General features: G+C 50.2%; 5 protein-coding genes across 13 annotated transcripts in view; 1 reads left to right on the top strand and 4 right to left on the bottom strand.

Annotated features, from left to right (window-relative positions):
* Window positions 1-78: 78 nt before the first annotated feature.
* LOC105663733 (mutS protein homolog 5-like) lies at window positions 79-4012 on the bottom strand. Of its 2 annotated transcripts, none has more exons than XM_012294639.2 (13): window positions 3903-4012; window positions 3548-3829; window positions 2709-3461; window positions 2452-2625; window positions 2181-2385; window positions 1923-2124; window positions 1625-1864; window positions 1429-1567; window positions 1008-1371; window positions 729-941; window positions 528-668; window positions 397-455; window positions 79-335 (listed from the first exon to the last, which is right to left on the bottom strand). In XM_012294639.2, the coding sequence occupies exons 1-13, from the start codon at window positions 3998-4000 to the stop codon at window positions 242-244; spliced, it is 2964 nt and encodes a 987-aa protein (XP_012150029.2). In that variant the 5' UTR covers window positions 4001-4012; the 3' UTR covers window positions 79-241. The 2 variants fall into 2 exon arrangements, with proteins under 2 accessions (XP_012150029.2, XP_076392228.1); XM_076536113.1 differs by having other exon boundaries at window positions 2709-3244; window positions 3302-3461; window positions 3548-3980.
* Window positions 4013-4109: 97 nt separating this feature from the next.
* LOC105663754 (uncharacterized) lies at window positions 4110-14715 on the bottom strand. 6 transcript variants are annotated; one of them, XM_076536103.1, is made up of 10 exons: window positions 13537-14187; window positions 11530-11888; window positions 8817-9154; window positions 7485-8740; window positions 7151-7373; window positions 6928-7086; window positions 5495-6861; window positions 5034-5426; window positions 4840-4968; window positions 4110-4446 (listed from the first exon to the last, which is right to left on the bottom strand). In XM_076536103.1, exons 3-10 carry the CDS (start codon window positions 9105-9107, stop codon window positions 4236-4238), a joined length of 4029 nt encoding a protein of 1342 aa, XP_076392218.1. In that variant the 5' UTR covers window positions 9108-9154; window positions 11530-11888; window positions 13537-14187; the 3' UTR covers window positions 4110-4235. The 6 variants fall into 6 exon arrangements, with proteins under 6 accessions (XP_076392218.1, XP_076392217.1, XP_076392220.1 ...); XM_076536102.1 differs by lacking the exons at window positions 11530-11888; window positions 13537-14187 and adding an exon at window positions 14548-14715; XM_076536105.1 differs by lacking the exon at window positions 11530-11888 and having other exon boundaries at window positions 5034-5423; window positions 13537-14188.
* A 49-nt stretch (window positions 14716-14764) lies between these two features.
* On the bottom strand, window positions 14765-15606 carry ND-13B (NADH dehydrogenase (ubiquinone) subunit ND-13B). Its single transcript, XM_003707220.3, has 3 exons — window positions 15447-15606; window positions 15109-15270; window positions 14765-15027 (listed from the first exon to the last, which is right to left on the bottom strand). The coding sequence occupies exons 1-3, from the start codon at window positions 15465-15467 to the stop codon at window positions 14854-14856; spliced, it is 357 nt and encodes a 118-aa protein (XP_003707268.1). The 5' UTR covers window positions 15468-15606; the 3' UTR covers window positions 14765-14853.
* Window positions 15607-15804: 198 nt separating this feature from the next.
* Window positions 15805-17303, bottom strand: RpS5a (ribosomal protein S5a). Of its 2 annotated transcripts, none has more exons than XM_012294637.2 (3): window positions 17179-17303; window positions 16210-16587; window positions 15805-16132 (listed from the first exon to the last, which is right to left on the bottom strand). In XM_012294637.2, the coding sequence occupies exons 1-3, from the start codon at window positions 17179-17181 to the stop codon at window positions 15848-15850; spliced, it is 666 nt and encodes a 221-aa protein (XP_012150027.1). In that variant the 5' UTR covers window positions 17182-17303; the 3' UTR covers window positions 15805-15847. The 2 variants fall into 2 exon arrangements, with proteins under 2 accessions (XP_012150027.1, XP_076392254.1); XM_076536139.1 differs by having other exon boundaries at window positions 17095-17196.
* The window catches only part of LOC100875056 (uncharacterized), a 30456-nt gene continuing 27220 nt past the window's right edge, over window positions 16587-19822 (top strand). The window contains exon 1 of one of the 2 annotated variants that reach the window (XM_076536098.1): window positions 16587-16838. The gene's annotated coding sequence lies outside the window, so the exon portion shown is untranslated. Of the gene's footprint in view, window positions 16839-17467; window positions 17786-19822 lie in introns of those variants that run through there. The other variant, XM_076536094.1, reaches the window with a different exon arrangement.

Below are 19822 nucleotides of genomic sequence, written 5' to 3'. Positions count from 1 at the left end.
TTACGTTATTCGTCGCATCGATGCAAACGGTTTTCTCCTTTTTATTCGACGACGAACGAACGAGGAAAGAAACGTATATTCGTGTAACTCATATTTTATTCGGAAACGTTAAACCGATACTATCGTTGTACAAACATTTCTATAATTTATATCGAATCACCGACATCTATGAACCTTCGATAAACGCGCGATGCGTTTCAAATAAAAAAGTAAACGCGTGTAATACGAAACGGGATGAAAATTATTTCGGAAGTATGGTCTGCCGCACCAATGATTTCAGCTCGTCCAAGTCAAAGTCCGTATTCGCTTCGACCAGTTCCACGATGCGCTTTACCCTGAAATCGAAGTTTTCATTTTACGAATCGCACGAGCACGTTCGAATGCGCGCGATCTTACCCGTGAAAGCGTCGATGAATCGGTGACGGTAGCGCGTCTCGCTTCATCTTCTCGAACACCTGCAACGAATTCGGAAGCGCGACTCGATATACTTTTCAAATAAAACGACCGCCTATGATGGACGAAATTACCTCGAGGCTCCGTTTGACGATCGTCTCGTCCAATTCCGCGGCTCTCGCGGCAGAATGCGCGAAGCTGCGCGCGGTACTTCCGCGGATCAGTCGATAGAGAAAAACCAACGAGTCGTCCTCGTTTACCTCGTATTCGAAGGTCTGCGCAAAAAGGGGACATTTCGAAAGATTTTTCAAACGAGAGACTTTCGTATCGATTACCTGAATCTCGATCAGTGGCGTTCGAGGAAGCAGCGCGAGCACGCCGTGCGCGTGCGTGCTGGCAAATACGTGAGGACAGCCGGTACCTTTTTCCGCGAACGCGTTCAGTACGGCAGCGACCAACGACGATCCGCTGGTTTCCGATGTACCCCGGTCCAATTCGTCCGTTATCACGAGAGAAGCGGAGGTAGACGCGCGAAAGGCGACGTTGATCTGAAATCGAAAGACCTCTTTTCGTCGTTTCGTGACCTATTCTTTCACCGACATACGACGTTTCACCTGTCGAAGATTTTGCAGAAACGTGCTGGCGTTTAAACCGATGCTCTCCGTGTTCGACAGCTGAGTCGAGATACGATCGAGCGTGCCGATGATGGCCGATTTCGCTGGCACATAGCAGCCTATGTGAGCCATGAACGCCACCAATCCTATCTGTTTCAGATACACGCTCTTGCCGCACGAGTTTGGCCCTGTTATCACTTTGATCAAACTTTTCCCGTTTCCGGAACGAATGTCGTTCGGGACGAACGTGCACGCGCATTCCAGCAGCGGGTGTCGTCCCTCGGTTACTTCCAATGTTTTCGATTCGGTTAAAATCGGCCTCGCGTAATCGTAATCGCGCGCCACTCCGTGAAACGCCAGCAACCTGCAACCATCTTTCTTCGATACTTTGATCGGCGATAATAGCATCGAGTATACGTACATGTCCAGTTCGGCGCACAGTTGAATCGATCGCAAAATCGAGCCGGTGTGTTTTTTCACGTATCGTATGAGCTTCTGTACGATGTGATTTTGTCGCACGGCGATCTTTAATATAATATCGCCCACGGTCTCGTCCAACTCTGAAAGAAAATTCGCCAGTTTTCGTAGGAGAAATAAAAAGACAGATTTTCACGAACCTTTGGCCGAAGAACTTTTGTAATAGTGCACATTGTTGATGCTAAATTTGAATTCCAGATCGGCAAATACGACGTCTTCTTCCGGCGGAGTCGGGTTCCACTTATTTATCGCTAGCACGTAACCGATATTTGGCAAGTATACCATGTTGCAGCCTGCGGCCGAAGAAGGCAGGTGCTCTCGCATGTCTTTCTCCGCCATTCGGGTGAGTAGTTCGGGCAAAGTGCGTCGCGCGTGATTTACTGTGGACGAGCAAAAGATCGTTGAATAACGTTTCTCCAGAAAGGCTGTGCTACTCACGTTCATCCAGCAAAGGATCGACGTTCGGTTTAACCACGAGTTTTCCTTCTCGCCTGCTCTCGCCGAAATCCACTATGTATTCGATGAAATACTTCACGTATCGCATCTCCGCGCTGACGCTTTGGACGATTCGCTGGAACGATGGAATCTTCTCGGCGTGATCCTCGCAGATGTCGCCGATGGATATGACACGCGAAATGGTCTGAAAAGAAAATGGTAAAATGGCGTTCGATTCTTGGCGCTCCGCGTGAAACCAACCTTGTGCAGTTTATACCAATTGGACGCTTTTGCTCGCGGTCCCGAACAACAAGCGAGTATAGCGTTGGTCAAACGATACACGTGTTTCAAGCAACCCGACAGGTTTGCGACGACGTTTCGGTTGTTCGGCTCCAAGAAAAATTCGACCGTGTTCAATCTCTCCTCGAGCACGGCCAGGTTCCGTGTCGGATGATGCAGCGTTTTCCTGTAAATCGTAAACGACTCGATCGTTTCGATGTTCCGATGTTCCGATAATAATTAGTCGATTTACCAGAGACATTGTACACCCGGTCGAGACTGACAATAACCACTGAGCAGAGTGAAAAGGCTCGTACCCCTCGTCTTCGCGTTCGTTTTGCCGAACTTGAATAAACTCGGATGATCCCTGGCTCGCACTATGTTCAGTGCCTCGTAAGCGTCTTCGTCCATCGCGACCAGATCGCGACTTTATTCGCGACAAACGTACGAATCGTCAACGATTAAGTAACGGGGCTAAATCTTAGTAAAAGAAAAACAATCGATACTTACAGCGTAACGAAATTAAGCGACGCGAACGATGGTCGTCCGGATCGATCTAACGCGATATCGCTCCAGTGTTTATCAACGAACAACAGTAGCGATCCGAGAGCGTGAATCATGGCGCAACATTTGAAATTCAGTATACTGTTCAAAAACGTCAGTCTGTCGGCGCTAGTCGCGTATTTAGGTTCCGAATCCAGCTGCAAACAACGTACTCTCTGACAACAACGCTCGTAATTGTGCTCCTTTCTGTGGGTTATCTTCAGTTCTGCGGTGCGCAAAGTGCTCCTCGAATCGAAGGAATGCGTCGAGTCTTGCTTCGACGTTTCCCCGATTATCATCTTCTTTAAGGCGTTGATGAACGTTACAGCTACGCCGGCATACGTGATCACGTAACGCGGCAAACATTGCTTGTACAGTGCTTTCGTCGCGTCGAAATACTCGGCGTCGTCAGTTACGTCTTCCATCACGAACAATTCGGACGTAACGACGTCGTAATAGGCCGCGCCGAGCCTACTTTTGTTCCAGATCATCGACAGAATGATCTGCGAAACGAAAGAAACCGACTTATCGTGCAAACACTGACACGTATCTTTACCTACCTCGTCCTTGTCTTCGAAGACACGCGCTTGAATCGGCACGGTATCGACGTTTTCTTCTCTGGTACCTTTCGGTCGTGAGTCCATCGCGAACTCCATTTCCTCGGTCGATTTCTCATGGTCGTCGCTGCTATCGGACATCAACGACTCGAATTCGCTTCGTCTGTGGATCGAAGAACGAGCATCGCGTATCGAGGAGAAGAGACGGAAGGAAAGTACGAGAAAAGGAAAAAGAAACGATACTCGTACATGGCGGGAATCGAAGGTGTGATTCGATGAGTCCTGGCAGATCCGATGCTCGACGAGTGATCGACGATTTCGCTCGCGTTCGTCATTTTCCTGGAGTAAACCGACGCGGAAGACGGAATAGTAAGAGCACGCGCGGCAACGAACGTTGAACGTCGGATTTCCTTAGAAGTGTCATCGTTGTTTTCGAAAATAGTTGGCGAAAACAGTGCGAAATCGCTGATACCTTCCGCTTTCTCTTCGTCGCCGCTGCTATCGGACATCAGCGACTCGAATTCGCTGCGTCTACGGATTCGAAAGAACGACGCAACGTAAAATAGAGAGAACGATACAAAGGAGAGAAGAAAGTGACTCGTACACAACAGAAACGGAAGGCGTGGTGCGACGAGTCGTGGCAGATCCTGTGCTCGATGAAGGACCGGCCGTTTTGGACGCGACGTTATTCGTATTCGCCATTTTACTGGAATAAATCGACGCGAAAGGCGGGAGGATAGGCGCATGCGCAGAATCGGAGTGGGAAACTGCGCAGAAGCGAGGCGGACTTTCGAATTAAGAGACAGTCACGTTTTAACGAGACACGATATTTTATTCCGTTATGTTACATATGTACATAAATACATACATACGTATATCCGTACGCTAAATGTAGGCGAGTCGAGGGAATCGCTTCGTAGCGAAGGAGAAGGATCGGTTAGCTTGGAATAGGCGGAGGCGGCGGTGGCGGTGGTTGGGGATTGAAGGAAATCGGTCTGTAGGTTTTCCGCTTCGTGAAGGGTTGCACTCCGCTCAGCGTAAAATCGCGAACAGTTTTCTTGACGTGTTCCGCAGCTTCCGTCGGATCGTTCCGCTCCTTGTCCGTCGTGTTTGTCGGCTCCTCGCTCGGTCCTGGACTGCCGCCGGACCTGCTCAACGTTCGTTCGTTTTCTTTGCACTGGTCGTTTAACCGGTTTCGTCGCGCGGTTCGCGGAAAGAAAAACGCGGCTTCAACGCGAAAAACGTACGCGGACAAGACATTCGCGCGAGCGTTACGCCTCTCGAATCTCGCGATGGGAGACGCATGCTCGCGCGACTTTGGCGAAGCGTGGTTAAGGGGTGACTAGAGGCGCGTCGGAGTTACTCGCGTCGTGGCCAACTCGATACCTGCGTAAAACGAAAATTAAAAGCGGACGATTAGCGGCTGGCGATCGCGTACCGCGCGACGAAGCGCGAGTTCACGGGGGAGAGAAGAGTAGATGACTTTAGCGGAAGCGCGCGATCGCGTTTCACGGGACAAATGACAGCAGAAAGACGCGTACCCTGCTCGAAAAGATTTGCCGTTGGTCCCTGTTTGTCTGGAATGCGGTCTCGTGTTCGGTTGCGAGAGTTCGCTGTCGCTGCTCGCGAACGAAGTCTTGGTTATCACGGCACCGTGGGCGAAATCCTTCCTACGGAAAAGAAACGAGACAACGACGTTACGATCGAGAAAGACACAGTCTTCTCCTGTTTTTACCTGTAGTTGTCCGACCTCGGAGTGCAGTTGGACGCGACCGGCTTGGTCGAATGAACGTTCGCGTCCACGAATACCGGTGAACTTTTCGGGATGTCGCAAACGACTTTCGGATGGACCGTCGTTTGCTTGTGTTCGAGGTGCGACGAGGCGTCCGGCGCCCAATCGTAGTATTTCGGCCGATGACCGACACGTTCGCCGGCACGTCGTTTCTTCGAGTCCGAGCCGACGTTTCTCTTGCGGCGATGTTCCTCGTGGACGAAATTTTTCCCTGACGGGACGACGGAGGAGTTTCCGATCGGCATAGAGGTCGGAGAGGAAGCGGTGGAGGACGGAGCGCCGTCCGGATCGGCGCGAGACAACCGCGAATCGTCCCATTGCGAACTCGCCAGACTACTGCAATTACCAACCAACCAACTCGCGGCATTCGGATTTCGCGCGATCGCTTTAAAACTGCTACTTACTCGAAATTTTCCTCCATCTCTTTGAACAAGCGTAACTGTTGTCTGATGTTCGCCTTCTCTTTCGCGCGTTTTCGCTGAAATTCCTCCTCGACCTTTCGCATCGCTTCCAGTTCGCCCTTTCGTTGACGTTCCTTCGCTTCGGCCTCCCGCGACAGCTTCTCGGCCAGTCTGCGCCTCTCTATTTGCCTGACGGTCGACTGAAAAGTGAATCGTCTGCTCTTTCGTTGCGGTTTCGTTTCCGTCGCTTGCGAGGACGTCTGTTTGCTCGTGGACGACGCTCCTTGCTCGCAAACGATGGACGCCTTCTTAGCCTCGTACGTTTCCTTTCGGCCTCTGCAATTTTTCGCGTCGACGCAATCTCTGGAGTTTTTCGATCGTCGTTTCGCTGGCATAACGTCGTCGTTGTCGTCTTCGTCGTCGTTCTCGCGGTCGATTCTATCAGCGTCGAAACCCTGCGCTCGACGTTCCGTCGCGTTCGATTCCGGTAGATACATCACGTGTCCGCCCGGCGTCAGGTACGAGAAAGACGGTGGTTTCATGACCACCGGAAAATCGTTCGATTTGCCTTTCGACGCGTCCGAGTCGACGCGCGTACCATCGGCTTCGTATCGTACAGTAGCGTCCGCGTCCACGAGGTCGCTCTCGTCGTCCTCGTCTTCCTCTCCGTCGTCTTCGTCGTCGTCGTCGTCGTCGACGTCGTCGTCGTCATCGTCGCGGTCATCGTCGTCGTCGTCGTTATCATCGTCGGCACCGCTGTCGCGTCCGTACGCGCGTTGGTCGTTCGATTCGCGAGACGAGTACGGTTTCCAAGTCGAGGGCGGGTTTCGCGACGCTTCGACGACTCGACTGTGTTGCAACGAGTTCGGCGCGCTCGAAGATAGCAGCCAATTGTCGTCGAGAAGATCGCGCGCGCAACTGGCTCGAAGATCGTGCGCGGCGATGCCGAAAGCTCCGGACACCGACCTCTTCAGTTTTTGGAGAGAATTGAAGGCGGATCCTTCCTTCGACTTTACGTCAGGAGCGCAAAAGTAAGCTCTCGCGTCGTCTCTTGGCAACGAGAGCGAGAAAACGTGAGCTCGCGGAGGATATTTGAAGGGGGCTGGTAACGGCGGCGGTGGCGGCGAGTCGACCCCCGCGTCGCTGCTCGATTCTTCTCCTAGGTCCTGCTGCGGTGTCCACGCGGGTCTGATCGGCGCCGTTTTCGTCCTGTTGATCGTACTTACGTCCAGCGAGTCGTCGTTCGCCGCTCCAGCGTCGCCGGATATGCCCGAGTCGCCGGATTTGTCGTGCCAGCTGCGCGGACCCAGCGACAGCGGAAACGGGGGCGGCGGTCTCGATAAACGTTCTATTCGTTCCTCGAACGTCACCTGAAACGCGAAACGACTGGGCAATTGGTTTCGTCGGCTCCGATGACCGGGAACTCGTTCACGAACCGGCAACTCTTCGCTGGCGGTGCTCGTGCTTGGTCCCGGCGCTTCCAAAGCCGACAGTAATCTCCACGCGGCCGACGGGGAAAATCGTGGAATCTCCAACTGCTTTTTCGGCAGAGTCGGTCGCAGTTTCAACGAGATGTTTTCCACCACGTTTCGGTCCTGGGGAAAAAGGAAACATCGGATAAAAAGTAGCGACGAAAGGAAAATACGATCTCGAACTCACGTCGTCGTTATCGTCGTCGTCGCGTTCGAGCGCGTCCACCGAACGTCCGGTATCCTCGTTTCTACCGTTCAAATATTTGAACTCGGTTTCCTCGATTTCCTCGATCGCCTTTATCGCCTCGGCTTCCTCGGTTCCTCGGGGCTCCGGTTCGCCGTTTCGCGGCCGCGTCTCGTTCATGCCGAAGTAAAAGGTCTTTGGCGCGGATCGCGTCGGGGAGACGAACCTAACGAATCGACACAGAAGAATGTTTGGGTTTACGGACGGCGATGAAAAGCGAGCGGAAGCTGAGCGCGCGAGCCCTCCCTTTCTCCCCTGCCTCGAACGAGTAACTTACGGCCGACCGCGTTCTCGTCTCGCACGATCGTCCTCGAGCACGGACGTGGTCGTTTCCCCGACAGGGTTGCTCCTTCTCTTCGTCTCCGATTTATCCAGCGCCGCGCCGTCCGTTCGTTCTCCGTCGATCGAACGTTTGCGGCGAGCGGCGTTCGAATCGCCGCGGCCGATCCGTCCTCCGGGATCCTGATTCTCCTTGTCTCGTAACGCTTCGGGACCGCTCGCACCCGTAACGGTTCTGTCGCGAACGTCGAGTCGGCCTCTCGCGAGTTCAATGCCCTTTCCGTACGATCCGCCGCGACGCCGACTCGCTTCCTCGTCCTCGAGTCTCCGAACGGACTCGAACGACTTGGACGGTTTCGCGAGCGAGGCCGCGTCGCGATCCGCGCTCGTCGATCTACGATCCGCGACTTTGCCCTCGGCTTCCGAGCTCGGAGAATCGCGGATCCTGTCGCCGTCCAACTTGCGACTATTCTCGACGCCGACCGATTTACCGCTGCAGTCGAGCTTGTCGCGGACCCTTCTCGCCACTTGGATAAGCTCCGCTTGAAACTCGGGGCTACTCATGCTGCGTTGAAGAGTGTTTTTCCCGTCGGAAAGCTTGCCGCGATTTCGATGATCATCGCCGGGTCGAGCGTCGGAACGATTCTGGTCGTCGACGCGAATCTGACCGGAATCGGCCCACCGGCTCGAACCGCGTCGTCGATCGTTTCGTTCGATCGTACGCGTCGGCGGCTCGTGTGCACGATCGAACGAACGACCACTGGACGCCAATTGCCAAGTGACCTGCGCCTTTTTCGTCTCCGCTCGTGTCTTGAACAGCCGACATCTCCTCGGGGGTGGTTGCAACTGCTGTTCGAACCGGCACCGAGACTCTCCTTCGTCGCCTCCACCGCCGCCGAGCATCGAGGGCGACTCGTCCGCGAGATCGGTCGCGTTCGGGGGAGCCGGTGCTTTATACTTTTTCCTAGCCTTGTATCTACCCTCGAGGCGTTCCTTGGCATCTCTGGACCGTTGACCGTTCGACGACCGACCTCCGTCCTCCCGGTCGCTCGATCTTCCGGTATTCGGGCGGTCTTGGGTCGACGGACAAGCATCCGGAGAGTACCGAAGATCGGGTTCGCTGTCGAACCTCTTCAGGTTCGAGGTCGCGGCCGCTTCCGCGCGATAGCGACAGCAGTGTCGGTCGATCCTGCGCGACCGAGCCTCGGCTGCCTGGCACGCGGAGACGCTTCTCTCTCGGAACGGCTCGTTTCTCTGAAACACGTCACGATCGGACCTATTCGTCGAAATTTGAACCTCGCAATCGGCTGAACCGAAGATCGACGTTTACCTTGGCCAAGTCACGGGACGAGGAGAAAGTTGGCGCCCTGCGTCCGCTTATCGTCCCGCCGTTGTGTATGATCGATCCATTGTCGGTCGCGCGTAATCTCTGATTCGGTGGCTCAGGTAGGACTTTGCGAGCCGCCACCACTGGCGTAACTTGCGATCCGTGGTGATGCCGCGCGAGCTCTCGCGGGAACGATTGCGACCAGCCTCGATTCGCTTCCGACGCCGCTGCCAGTCCGTTCGAGCACACGGACGCGGCTTGTTGATCCCGAGAGCTGCTTCCGTTGTTGCCCATCTTCGCCTTTCCGCTACGAGAAACCCGGCTCGTCCTCCATCTCGCATCTGTCGCATCGACAAAACCACGCGTTCAACTCTCTTTTACGACCGTTAAATATGCAGGCGAAGCAAACGACGGGAAATATGGATGATTCTACCGAGACTTTTCGACGAGAAACTTTGCCAGGACGAAAGAAACTCGAGCGATCGTCGCGAAGCGCTAACAGGCAGATGTTCTAACGGTTTCGAATCGAGCGCGTCAACGCCGCTCGCGAAACTGATCGACCGGTCGCGTCGAGACCGAGACAGGCTCGATTCCTCGAGAGCCGCCGATCCGCCGGAGGGAACGAAACGTGTACCGTTCCGCGTCAACGTTCTTCCAAACGCGCCGAGCCGCGTAAAATCGAAGAGAAAGTCGTCGAAAGACGCGCGTACGACCCTTTGTTTCTCGTCTCCTCGTTCGCGTTAACGAAACGACACGATCGCGTAACTTCGATGATCGGAAATGGCGCGAACTCGAGGCGCGAATCGCCTCGGAGGCGACGGAACAGGTGTCTCGCGAGAAGGAGAGCGGAGGAAAAAAGTTTGACGATGATCGAACGGGATCGAGGTCGCGGTCCACGCGCGAAAAAGAAAGTCTTCGTCTCCTGGGCCGAACGCGTCGCGACGCGACACGACGGCTGGGAACGCGAGTTCGATCCGGCACATCCGGTGAGAGCGGAGAAGCCGCGACGACGACTGTCTCCTTCTCCCTCTTTCCCCGGCCGCTCTACCTGCTGTTCCTTCTCTTTTCGCTTTCGAAGTCGAGCGCGCGCGCGTTCGATGACCGAAATTCGTTTAACGAGAACGCAAACGGAATCCGTGAGGAATCTGAAAGTCGGCAAATAAGTCGAAGACACGGAAACGCGCTCCGTTCGCTGGCATAGAAAGCGGCTCGAGAGCTCGCTATCGAGAAAACGCGTCGGAACCGAACGGCGAGAACTCGTCAACTCGGTCAACGATCGATTCGTCTACCGATCCTAATTTCGCGTGCCAACGCCCTCGGATACCCACGATACGGAAACTTTCTTCTCCGACGTTCTTCCCTCCAACGAACCGATCGAGGAGGAGATTTTCGTCCGCTCGAATTCCCACGGACGATTTATCGAGTTTTTTTCGATCGTAGCTAACGATCGGTCGAGGATCGTTAGTTTCTTTTCACGGAAGAGTCGCTCGGATCGATTTTCCATACCGGACCTTCGTCTCGATTTCTCTTAGCGAAGAAAAAAGAAGAAGCTACTACGATGTCGCGTGGGAAAAGTAATCGAAACGCGAGTAACGGAGAAATCGTAACTACGTTGAGAGACGTCTCGCGAACGGTGAGGACCCAACGACGCGGAAAGGAAGCGATCGTGCGAGAACGCGGAAATCGCGCGCGAACCACTCGGAACTCGGTGCAACGATCGTCGACCGGTCGTCCCTCGACGTGACGCTTCTTCTCTTACTCCGTGTTCGTTCGCGAAATTTTCTTTACCATTTGTCGTTTTGCCACGACGATCTAAAAGCGGATTCGTAGCTGCGCAAACGACGACGCTCGTCTATTCCTTTTTCGCGTCGAACGCTGTATCGGGGGTATTACCTCGAATTCGGGAGCAAAGGCGAGAAGAAAAAGCGACGAAGAAGAAAAGAAAAGCGAACAGGTGAAGAGAGGAAAGGTGGGAGACAGAGATAGAGAAGAGGGAACAGCAGGATGTCAAGAACGAGCACGGATAAGTTTTATTCGCGAGGCATCTGGGTCAGGCAGAGCCGCGCAAGTGCACCGTGGCGCACCCATTCCATTCGCACCTGTGCGCATGCGCCGTGCCTCCACGAGATTACGCGGCGAATCGGAATAGTTTATCGAAGAAATTCCATCCGTCGAGCGGTAACTCGATTTGCCGATCGACTGAAACCGATCAGAACGCCGCGAGCGAACCGAGGGTATGACCGATGCAAAATGCAAAATGCCGATAACGGATCGTAAGATCGAACGTTTTCGAGTAGCCGTCGCGCCACGCCACGGCGTACTGTCCAAAGTCATCTAGCGCTGTTTCCCAGGAATTTCGGTATGCGGAAGGAAAGCTACGGAGCGAGTTTTGCCGTCCGATCGAGGAAAAGGAGAACAAAACTGAACGGAAGAGAAGAGAAGGAGCGCGTAGAAGACAGCGCTCGCGTTCTCGAGGGCGAGTCGTGGCAGTAACGTGAATAGCGGATAGGAAGAATAGAACGCGACGGAGTCGAGCGGAAAAAGGAAAAAGCTAAGTGCGAAAGTTTGGTGGTAAGGTTCGAGCAATGATCCTCTGTCGAACAGCCTCTTTGACCATCGTTTTTCCCGTCCACGGTCGCGATCGTAGTTTTCTATTCCCGGGATGCGCTTCGTTATCTGGATGGCACGCGTTTTGCCTTTTCACCCTTCTGCATACCTCATCGCGCGTCGCGCAGCGTCGGCGTCGACCTCGAATTACCGGCCTCGTTCGAGCGAACCTTCTCTTCTCGTTATCGTCGCTGTTCGCGACAGCTCGTCGATCGGCCGATGCATAGCGAAACCGTCGTCGAAGATCCAGGTCGCGAGACGAAACATCCGTTGCAAAACTTCCTGCGCGTTCCGTGCACGCGTGCGCGTAAGTCCGTTCGCGGCTATGGATGTTTCGTAATCTCGTTTCTCTTCGCGAGACGAAAACTTTCTCGATCGCAATCTTCGCCGCGCGCTTGGATCGTCGAAGATCGTGAATCGTTTCGAAGGTGGTCAAGAGAAACGAGCGTCTCGAACGGTCTCTCTGATCTTGGAGGCGAGAAAAACAAAGGTAAACGGCAGGAACGTTTTCCTATCCGTTCTCGATCGCCGAACGCCTACCTCTTACATCGAATCGAACGTTACGCGCCTCAGTTTTCGTTCGGAATCTCGAGTTCGTTTCTTTGTCGCTCGTCTCGCCAGGACGTTGCGTTTGTCACGGAATCTCGTCGGTACAACGCTGTTAAATCGCGACGACTAACCCGTTCGCAAAACATTCTTGGCGGGCGCGAACGGCGAATAACGGCTATCGAGAAGTGAAAGTTACTCGCGTAAACGCGAAACGACGCGAACGGTCGTTGCGAGTTCCTACGATGTTCGAAGATAGCGATTCGCGTCTCGTTCGGACACACGACGTTCAGCGTCGTTGTTTCTAGGAAAGCGGAAGCGACGAATCTAGGCGACCGTACGGTGAGTATCGTCGACAAGCGCGGATCGACGAATCGACGCGAATTTCGAACGCAACCGAGGCGAGCGAACGGACCGCGACGAGCTCGTTCGAGCGAGTCGCATTCGCGATACGCGCGACTACGCCAAGCACCGTGTACTCCGGAAGATGAATCGGTTCGGTTCGGTTCGATTCGATTCGTCTCGACTCCGTAGGAGCAAGATTGCCTCGATCGAGGCCGGAACCCGTGAACCGGTAAGATCAAAACGGTAAAACGTTGCGACGAGGCGGACCGGTCTCTTCGATATTTTACTCCTTCGACGTGACTGCCGTGTGTGTCTGTCCTTCCGTTCGAAGCAATTCCGAAACCTCTCGAGGTTCGCAAATTCCTTCTTTCTCGATTTAGCCGGCCGATCGAGATCGCGATCCGTAACGCGAGTACCTACGATCGACGACTCGATTTATCGGCAGTTCGTTGTCGCGAGACACGATTCCGAGTCGACCAAGCAAGAAGAATGCGGTTCGGATAATCGAGAAAAAGGGACGAGTTTACGCGCGCGTTACGTAAGCAAACGCGTTAAAACGATAACGATCAGCCTTGCCGGTAAACGAGCCTCGCCTTCTTTTCCGACGGACATCTCGCGTCTCCGCGATTCTTCGTCGACTCTCGAACGGTTCGGTTGATTCGCGAACGAGCATTCAGCCAGTAGCTGAAGCACGGAGCGCAAAGCGCGGAGCATGGACCGCGTAACGGGCCAACGTCACGCCGCGTTAACGTTCTTCCGATTCGTTCGCGCGCGATCTTCCTTCTACCTTTTCGCGTGAAACGGAAATCTCGTCGATCCGAGCCGAAGCTACGAGCGAACGCGGCGAGCGTTTTCGCTAGTTTCGTTCGAGCGAGGGCAATATCCTAGCCGCTTTCGTTTCGTCGCGTTCCACGAAATTACGCGCATTGTCTTCGAACGGGAACGCGTTTCCTTCCACGGCTATTGTTTCTTCTTAACTCGATATATCTACGGTGTTCGTTTGGAACACGACGAGATACCCTTTACGATCGCTGTCCGATTTTAAGGTGGCCGATATCGCTGCGTAGAAAAATTTATTCTACGACTGTTCGAATCACCGCGCGAAAGAACGTTTCCCCTGCGCTGCAATACGATCGAAGCCTTTCGCGTTATCCTTCGATCTCGAGTCTACGAGTTTTCAACTCGATTCGAGTACGGAAAGAATCGCGAAACGCGTTTTACGCACCGATCTCCGACTTTTCCTTCTCTTCGTTTATCGCCAAATTAGTCGATCCATCGATCGATCGACCGATCGATATCCTATGGACGATATTCCCAAACGAGCAAATCGCTCCTCTTCATTCGAGTCGACGAGGTGGATAAAAATGACCTACGATCCTGTATTTCACTGTCACCGATCATCCGCGAAGCGTCGTTCGCGATCGTGACCGTGATCAACTTTTCGTTGCACCGAACCACACGCGCATTCCGCGGCCGAATTTTCAACTTTCGAACTCGCGACTTTCGCGTATCTTTCTCGCGTTCGCACTCGTGTCACGGACGCGATATTTTACTTCGAATTTTCGATCCTTCGTTTGCTACATGAAAAAGATGGACGTAGAAAACTGAGAGGTCTGGAGAAGCATGGTATAGCGGTGAAATTGAAAAGAGAAATTGTTGCGAAAAAAGGGACAGCTGAAAAGGATCAAGAGGAAGAAGAGAAAGAAAACGAAGATCGAAAACGCGATACCGAACAATGTATCGACAATGAAACGTCTTGAAACGAAGTGCGATTCGCGTGTCTGGTGTTCGCTATCGTCGCGCGCGACGCAAAATCGGAACTGAACAGCGGCTCTCTCGAATCCCCTCCCCTGAATACTTGGTTAAAACCGTTCTCCTACCTCCAACCTACCTATTCCTTCCTCGTTTCCCCACTACCGAGTAACGCGTAACGTTTTCCCTCCCCCTCTCTCTTTTCACTCTCTCGCTCTCTCTTTTCCTCTTTCTCTATGTTCAAACTCTTTACTCTCCGCATTCCTTTTACCGCAATTTCTACTCCTCGACTATGATTTCTCGCTCGGATCAAATGTATTTGACATCGAACGCGGCGACGTGTTTCGTTTGCAAAATGTCCCAAACAATACTCCGCTCCCTGCAACCATTCGATTTGGGACACCAATTTTTGACTCCCAGCCTATCGGTCGTGTGAAATAATTGACACCTACACGCATGCCGATTACGCATAATTTATACAAACTGATTCTCTCGATGGTGCAATTCCAAAGGAAGTTTTATCGCGCTATAGGAAGTTGGCACTTGTCCGTGTTAGCGACGATTACTATAGCGGAGACGACGGTATCGTGTTCCACAGCGAAGAAAGGAAGAACGATACATTCAGCGGTACTTTTCATTTCACGGGATTGTACTATCAAAAAAGTTTTCGTACAATTATAAATAACGAATAAATACCATGATAATTATAATGCGCGATTTAATATCTATATTACTGCATAAGACGACGAAAGTTGAGCACTATGTACAAATGTCGGCCAAATGATTAGATTTATTTATGCGGAGGCCAAGTCCACTGATGCGCCGGAGGTTCTTCCACCAAGTTTTCCCACGGTTTCCATTTTAACATATCCTTAGCCAAAGATATCTCGTTGTTCGCTTGAATTATTAGCTCTTCGATTTGACCACAGCCTATCTTTTCTTCTACGGCTTCGACCGTTGGATTCTGCGACACGAGGTTAATCGTAAAGTTATTAAAAACTCGTTTACTATATCGTTCGGACGCGTCAAAAAGATCGTAACTTACCTGCTGTACGATGTTTTGTCTTTCCTTCACCAATTTCTCCGTATGCGTTCTGTAAGCGTAATCTTGTGGCATGTTATTCAAAATGCGTAGAAGTTTATCATACGCTACATCCAATTCGCGATGAGCCAACTTTACCACTGCGAGACCAGTTAATCCCGTTGTCTATAGAACAAAAAAGTCATCGATAAAACGAAAGAATCAGACGCAAAACCTAAAAATATAAAAAATTTTGAAAAGTGTGGTTATGTTCGGAACATAACAATTTTCGAGTCGATTAAACGTTATTGTTCGCTATCGACATATTTATCAAACTGTATCAGTCCCTTTTGCATCGTTACCTTTTTCAGCGCACCTGCCATGTTTGATATTAGCGACTGACAAGATTTCTTCAAAATAAATTCTGTGCCCCAACTTCCAAGCTGATCTTGCACCTAACCTGACTTGACCCGAGGTCAGATATATGTAGTGGTAACACTGCGTTGCAGTGCCCAACATTACCGAAATAAAGGCGCTGCCTACCGTAGTCGTGCGACACGTATGTCGATACCATTCGAAATCCCCCAAAATACTTGTTGCGATACTAACCTACGAATATTTGAAAGTAACGCGCGAAAACGTTATCGACCAACGCGTGTTCAATGCATGAAATAAACTTTGAAAGGAACAAAAAGAAAACAACGTAATAAGAAGACCATCTTAAAGATAAAGTATTTATTCGTCTGTGGTCAAATGAACATGTTTATCGGTTAGATTTAGCGACGCGTTCGAGTTCGTCCTTCTTTTTGATCGCATACGAATTCGACGAACCTTTGGCAGCGTTGATGAGTTCGTCGGCCAAGCATTCGGCAATCGTCTTAATGTTACGGAATGCGGCTTCCCTAGCACCGGTGCATAATAACCAGATTGCTTGATTTACGCGTCGTAACGGAGAAACGTCTACTGCTTGTCTTCTGACAGTACCAGCGCGACCGATACGAGTAGAATCTTCTCTTGGTCCTGAGTTGATGATGGCCGTCACGAGCACCTTTCATAGAAAACGCGAACGTATTAGAATCGTACGAGTTGCAACAAACGTATGCAGAAAATTCTATGGAATATTACCTGTAGAGGGTTATCTCCCGTGAGAAGGTGAATTATTTCAAAGGCATGTTTCACGATCCTAACTGCCATTAATTTCTTCCCATTATTTCTTCCGTGCATCATTAACGAATTCGTAAGACGTTCCACGATGGGACACTGGGCTTTACGAAATCGTTTTGCAGCATAACGTCCGGCGGAGTGTGGTAGATACTTTGCATTTTTTTCTTTGACAGCTATGTAATCTTGTAGGGACATATCGTTGACCTGCACATCGTCGCAGTTCCAACGGCCGAACAATTTAATTTCTGGTAATTCCGCCGAAAGCGTGACTGGTAAGGTAGTGGCAGTGGGTACCACTATATCGTCGAACGTTTCTATGTCACCCATGGTTTTATTTATCTGTAAAACGAAAGTCGTAGATTAGTTTTAACGGTGTTTTTCATCGACTTAATACGATTTATCTTATACGCAACGAACAAGTAGAATCGATGTAAATTTAAAAGTTAAATTACGCGCGTGAAATTTTTTATCGCGATGAAAAATAAGAAGAGATGCTTTGTTGCAAAATTAAAATGATCGATAGTATTGTGCCTGAGAAAATAATGGGACGCGTTTGAATGTCAACAAATACGTTGCATGGACGACAAAAGGTATAGGCGTAAATGTTGTTTAATCGGAACACTGTTTTTTTTTCGCGCGTATCATGCATGGAATCATTTCGGCGAAATATGGGACACCCTGTTCAATCAACTACTTTTATTTCGAACGAAAAAATCGATCAGAAATCACTACACTTCGTCGATGTAAAACTCGTACGAAAACGACGAAAGCATGTGACCATGTGGTCGCATGGAGCACTTTCGATTCATTAATTTTAGGACGTATCGTATATTTATAATCACCGACTAGCTTCGTATATTTCCAGCGAGTCAATAGCACTTTTTCATACACGACCGACAGGTAAATACATCGAAACTGCGAGTTCCTTACCATACAACTTACGTTCACGTCCTCCTTGGAGTAAGCGTGAACAGGAAAAGGCCATGACAGTGATGGCGCTTCGAACCGTGATTGCCGGATTTCGCGTACTCTAGTCAATTTCAATGCACGATGCAACGATGCATCAAATTTTCGTCGAGTACACGAGCAGCAGAAAATAGAGCGCGCAGTTACACGATTAACGGTTACGTTTTCGACGTCGAATTCGTTCGTTGGAGCGACGACAAAGCGAAAACGGTTTTCACGCTGAAAGTTGTTCGTTTGATTACGAGGTGTTTACAGCAGTTCTGTAAACGCACAAGTTGAGACTATTGGTTCGCGAGTTGTCATTTTGAGCGTGTATTTGTGAGAAATTCTACTCAAACTGTGCATCGTCGTTAATTTTTAGTGATTTTTCGTTGTGCCGCCATACCCTCCTAACAGTGCGAGCGTGAAACAATTTATTTTAGTGCGTAATTAAGTGTTCTTTGTGTTTTGTCGAAGGTTAGTACCGGTTGCTGAGTAAACCGGTACATATCAAAGAGTAAAGTTCCTACAAAGTACGAAAGATGTCACCACCGACAAGTTTGATAGAACTTCCGATGTTTGGAAGGAAACGGTAAGAATCCATTATTTTTGCGTTTGTCGCGTTCCTTGCTCTGGACGAATAGCGGTAAACGAATTCAACGATACGTAGGTATTTGTACGACACAAAAACGCTTTCAGAGAATTAAAGTAAAAACGCGCAGAATGTGTACGTATGCATATGTATGTGTGCGTATGCATATAAAATAATTTCTACTGGTAGCTAGACGTGTAAGAAAGGTTTCACAAAAGATACGTAACGTACGAAAGTTTGAATACCTGTGTACGTTGCTCCTTCGACTACACAGATATTCTGGTCGAACGTAAACGCAATTAAGCGCGTCGCGTCATCGTTAAGCTTCCGTAATTGCATTCGCGTAAAAGCAATTACGAGCTCACTCTCGGCGACGAGTTATTTGGTTTGAATGAAACGGATAGCACGACTAACTCGTAAATACTATGCTCTGTACTTTACTTCGCATATTTAGATTCGCAAATCAAATTCCCCGAATGTTTTGATTCCATATTTTTCTAATTGAACGAAAACCAATAAACCGTCAATGAGCAATTTAACTCGTCAGCGCACGGCGCGCCATTTACGTTCGAACGAGAATAATACTTATTATTTGTTCGCCGAAAGAGAGAAAATATTTTCAACGTCGTTGGGCAACGCCGATCACGGATTCTCGATACAATTTTAATATCTATAGTCTTGTACTTTCTACGCGGAAACCTGTTGTTTCGTCGATTTCCGTTGTACACAATGGATTCGAGGCATATTTTATATCGATAGAGTCGTTCGAACGAGGTGTCGAATCGTTGCGATATCCTTGAATAACGGTCGTGTCGTCTTTCGAATAACAGTATAAATTAGTTGATTGGTAATTCGCAGCATTCTTATTCGCGTCGAGTCATCTGAAACGTAGCAAGATACTAGACAAACGGAGTATGATATAAAAAAAAGCTTAATTTATTCTCGGATTAGTTTACATTGTCGAATAGGTTTATTCCGTCCCGAGTAAAAAATGCAAAGACCACTAAAAGAGTTTCTTTCTGTCCCCGTGTGCTTGTACGTGTTTCGTGCTGGTTGCTGTTCTTCTCGAAAACAACACGGTGGTAGATAAGTAGAAGGGCATCGATAGCCGAATCGTGGGGGATTCGAGCGTGGGGTGTATCCTAGCAACTTACCAAACCGCTAGAGGGTAGTGGTTCAGTAACGTAACTACCGATCTTGGTACCTGTCGCGTTCACGATTTCGATCGATGCATCGTGTTTTTCCATTCCATTATTCAATCCGATACTCGTTGTCCCTCTCTATCGTCGCGAACGCGCACCGGCTAATTACGACAATGGAACGACGATAGTCTCCGCTCCGTATTCGAACGCGTGCGTAACGGACACGCGAGCTCGCACGCGCCATATACAATCGAACAAATTTCAACGTTCGATTCAATTATGATTCAGAAATCGACTTGTACATCGTTTCTGTCGGATGAATTTTAATCGTCGAAATACTCCATTACAAATACGATTCGATTCGATTGTTTTCCTTTTATTCTTCTTGAATGGCTATTATAACGATTCCCGTTACCTTTTCTAAACCAACACGATAACGTGCCAGATTTTCTTTTTAAATTTCGACACAAATATTTAGCGTCGCGATTAATCACAGGTCGAAGATTCTTGGAGGTAAAAAGGTAAACGCAGTGCGAGTTATTTGGAAACTTGCGATCACATTTCTAGAGAAAGAACGGAGACAATAAAGGAAAGGGGAACGGAAGGGACAGAGATAGGGAAGTACATCGTATCGCGTTAAAGGAAGACGTTAAGTAGATTTTGGACATTTGTATGGAGCAATTAGCGTTTACGATGAAGAGGTAGGGAGCAAGTTCGAGCCCGGGGGGAAATTCGAGTCGAGCGACGAGAATGAAAATACGAAATCGGCGCGCTGAGGTAGTAGATGAAAGATAGGGACGACACTAGAGGGGGAACCGAATGAAAAGAGGCGAGTAAGGGGGTTGACGAGACCACATGCTGCGAATACTCTTCTCCTCGCAATACTGTGCCCCAT

Source organism: Megachile rotundata, chromosome 10 (genome assembly GCF_050947335.1).
Source record: "Megachile rotundata isolate GNS110a chromosome 10, iyMegRotu1, whole genome shotgun sequence".
NCBI classification, from domain to species: Eukaryota; Metazoa; Arthropoda; class Insecta; order Hymenoptera; family Megachilidae; genus Megachile; species Megachile rotundata.
The sequence above is the reverse complement of the archived record's forward strand: the minus strand, read 5'-3'. Positions and strand labels throughout refer to the sequence as shown.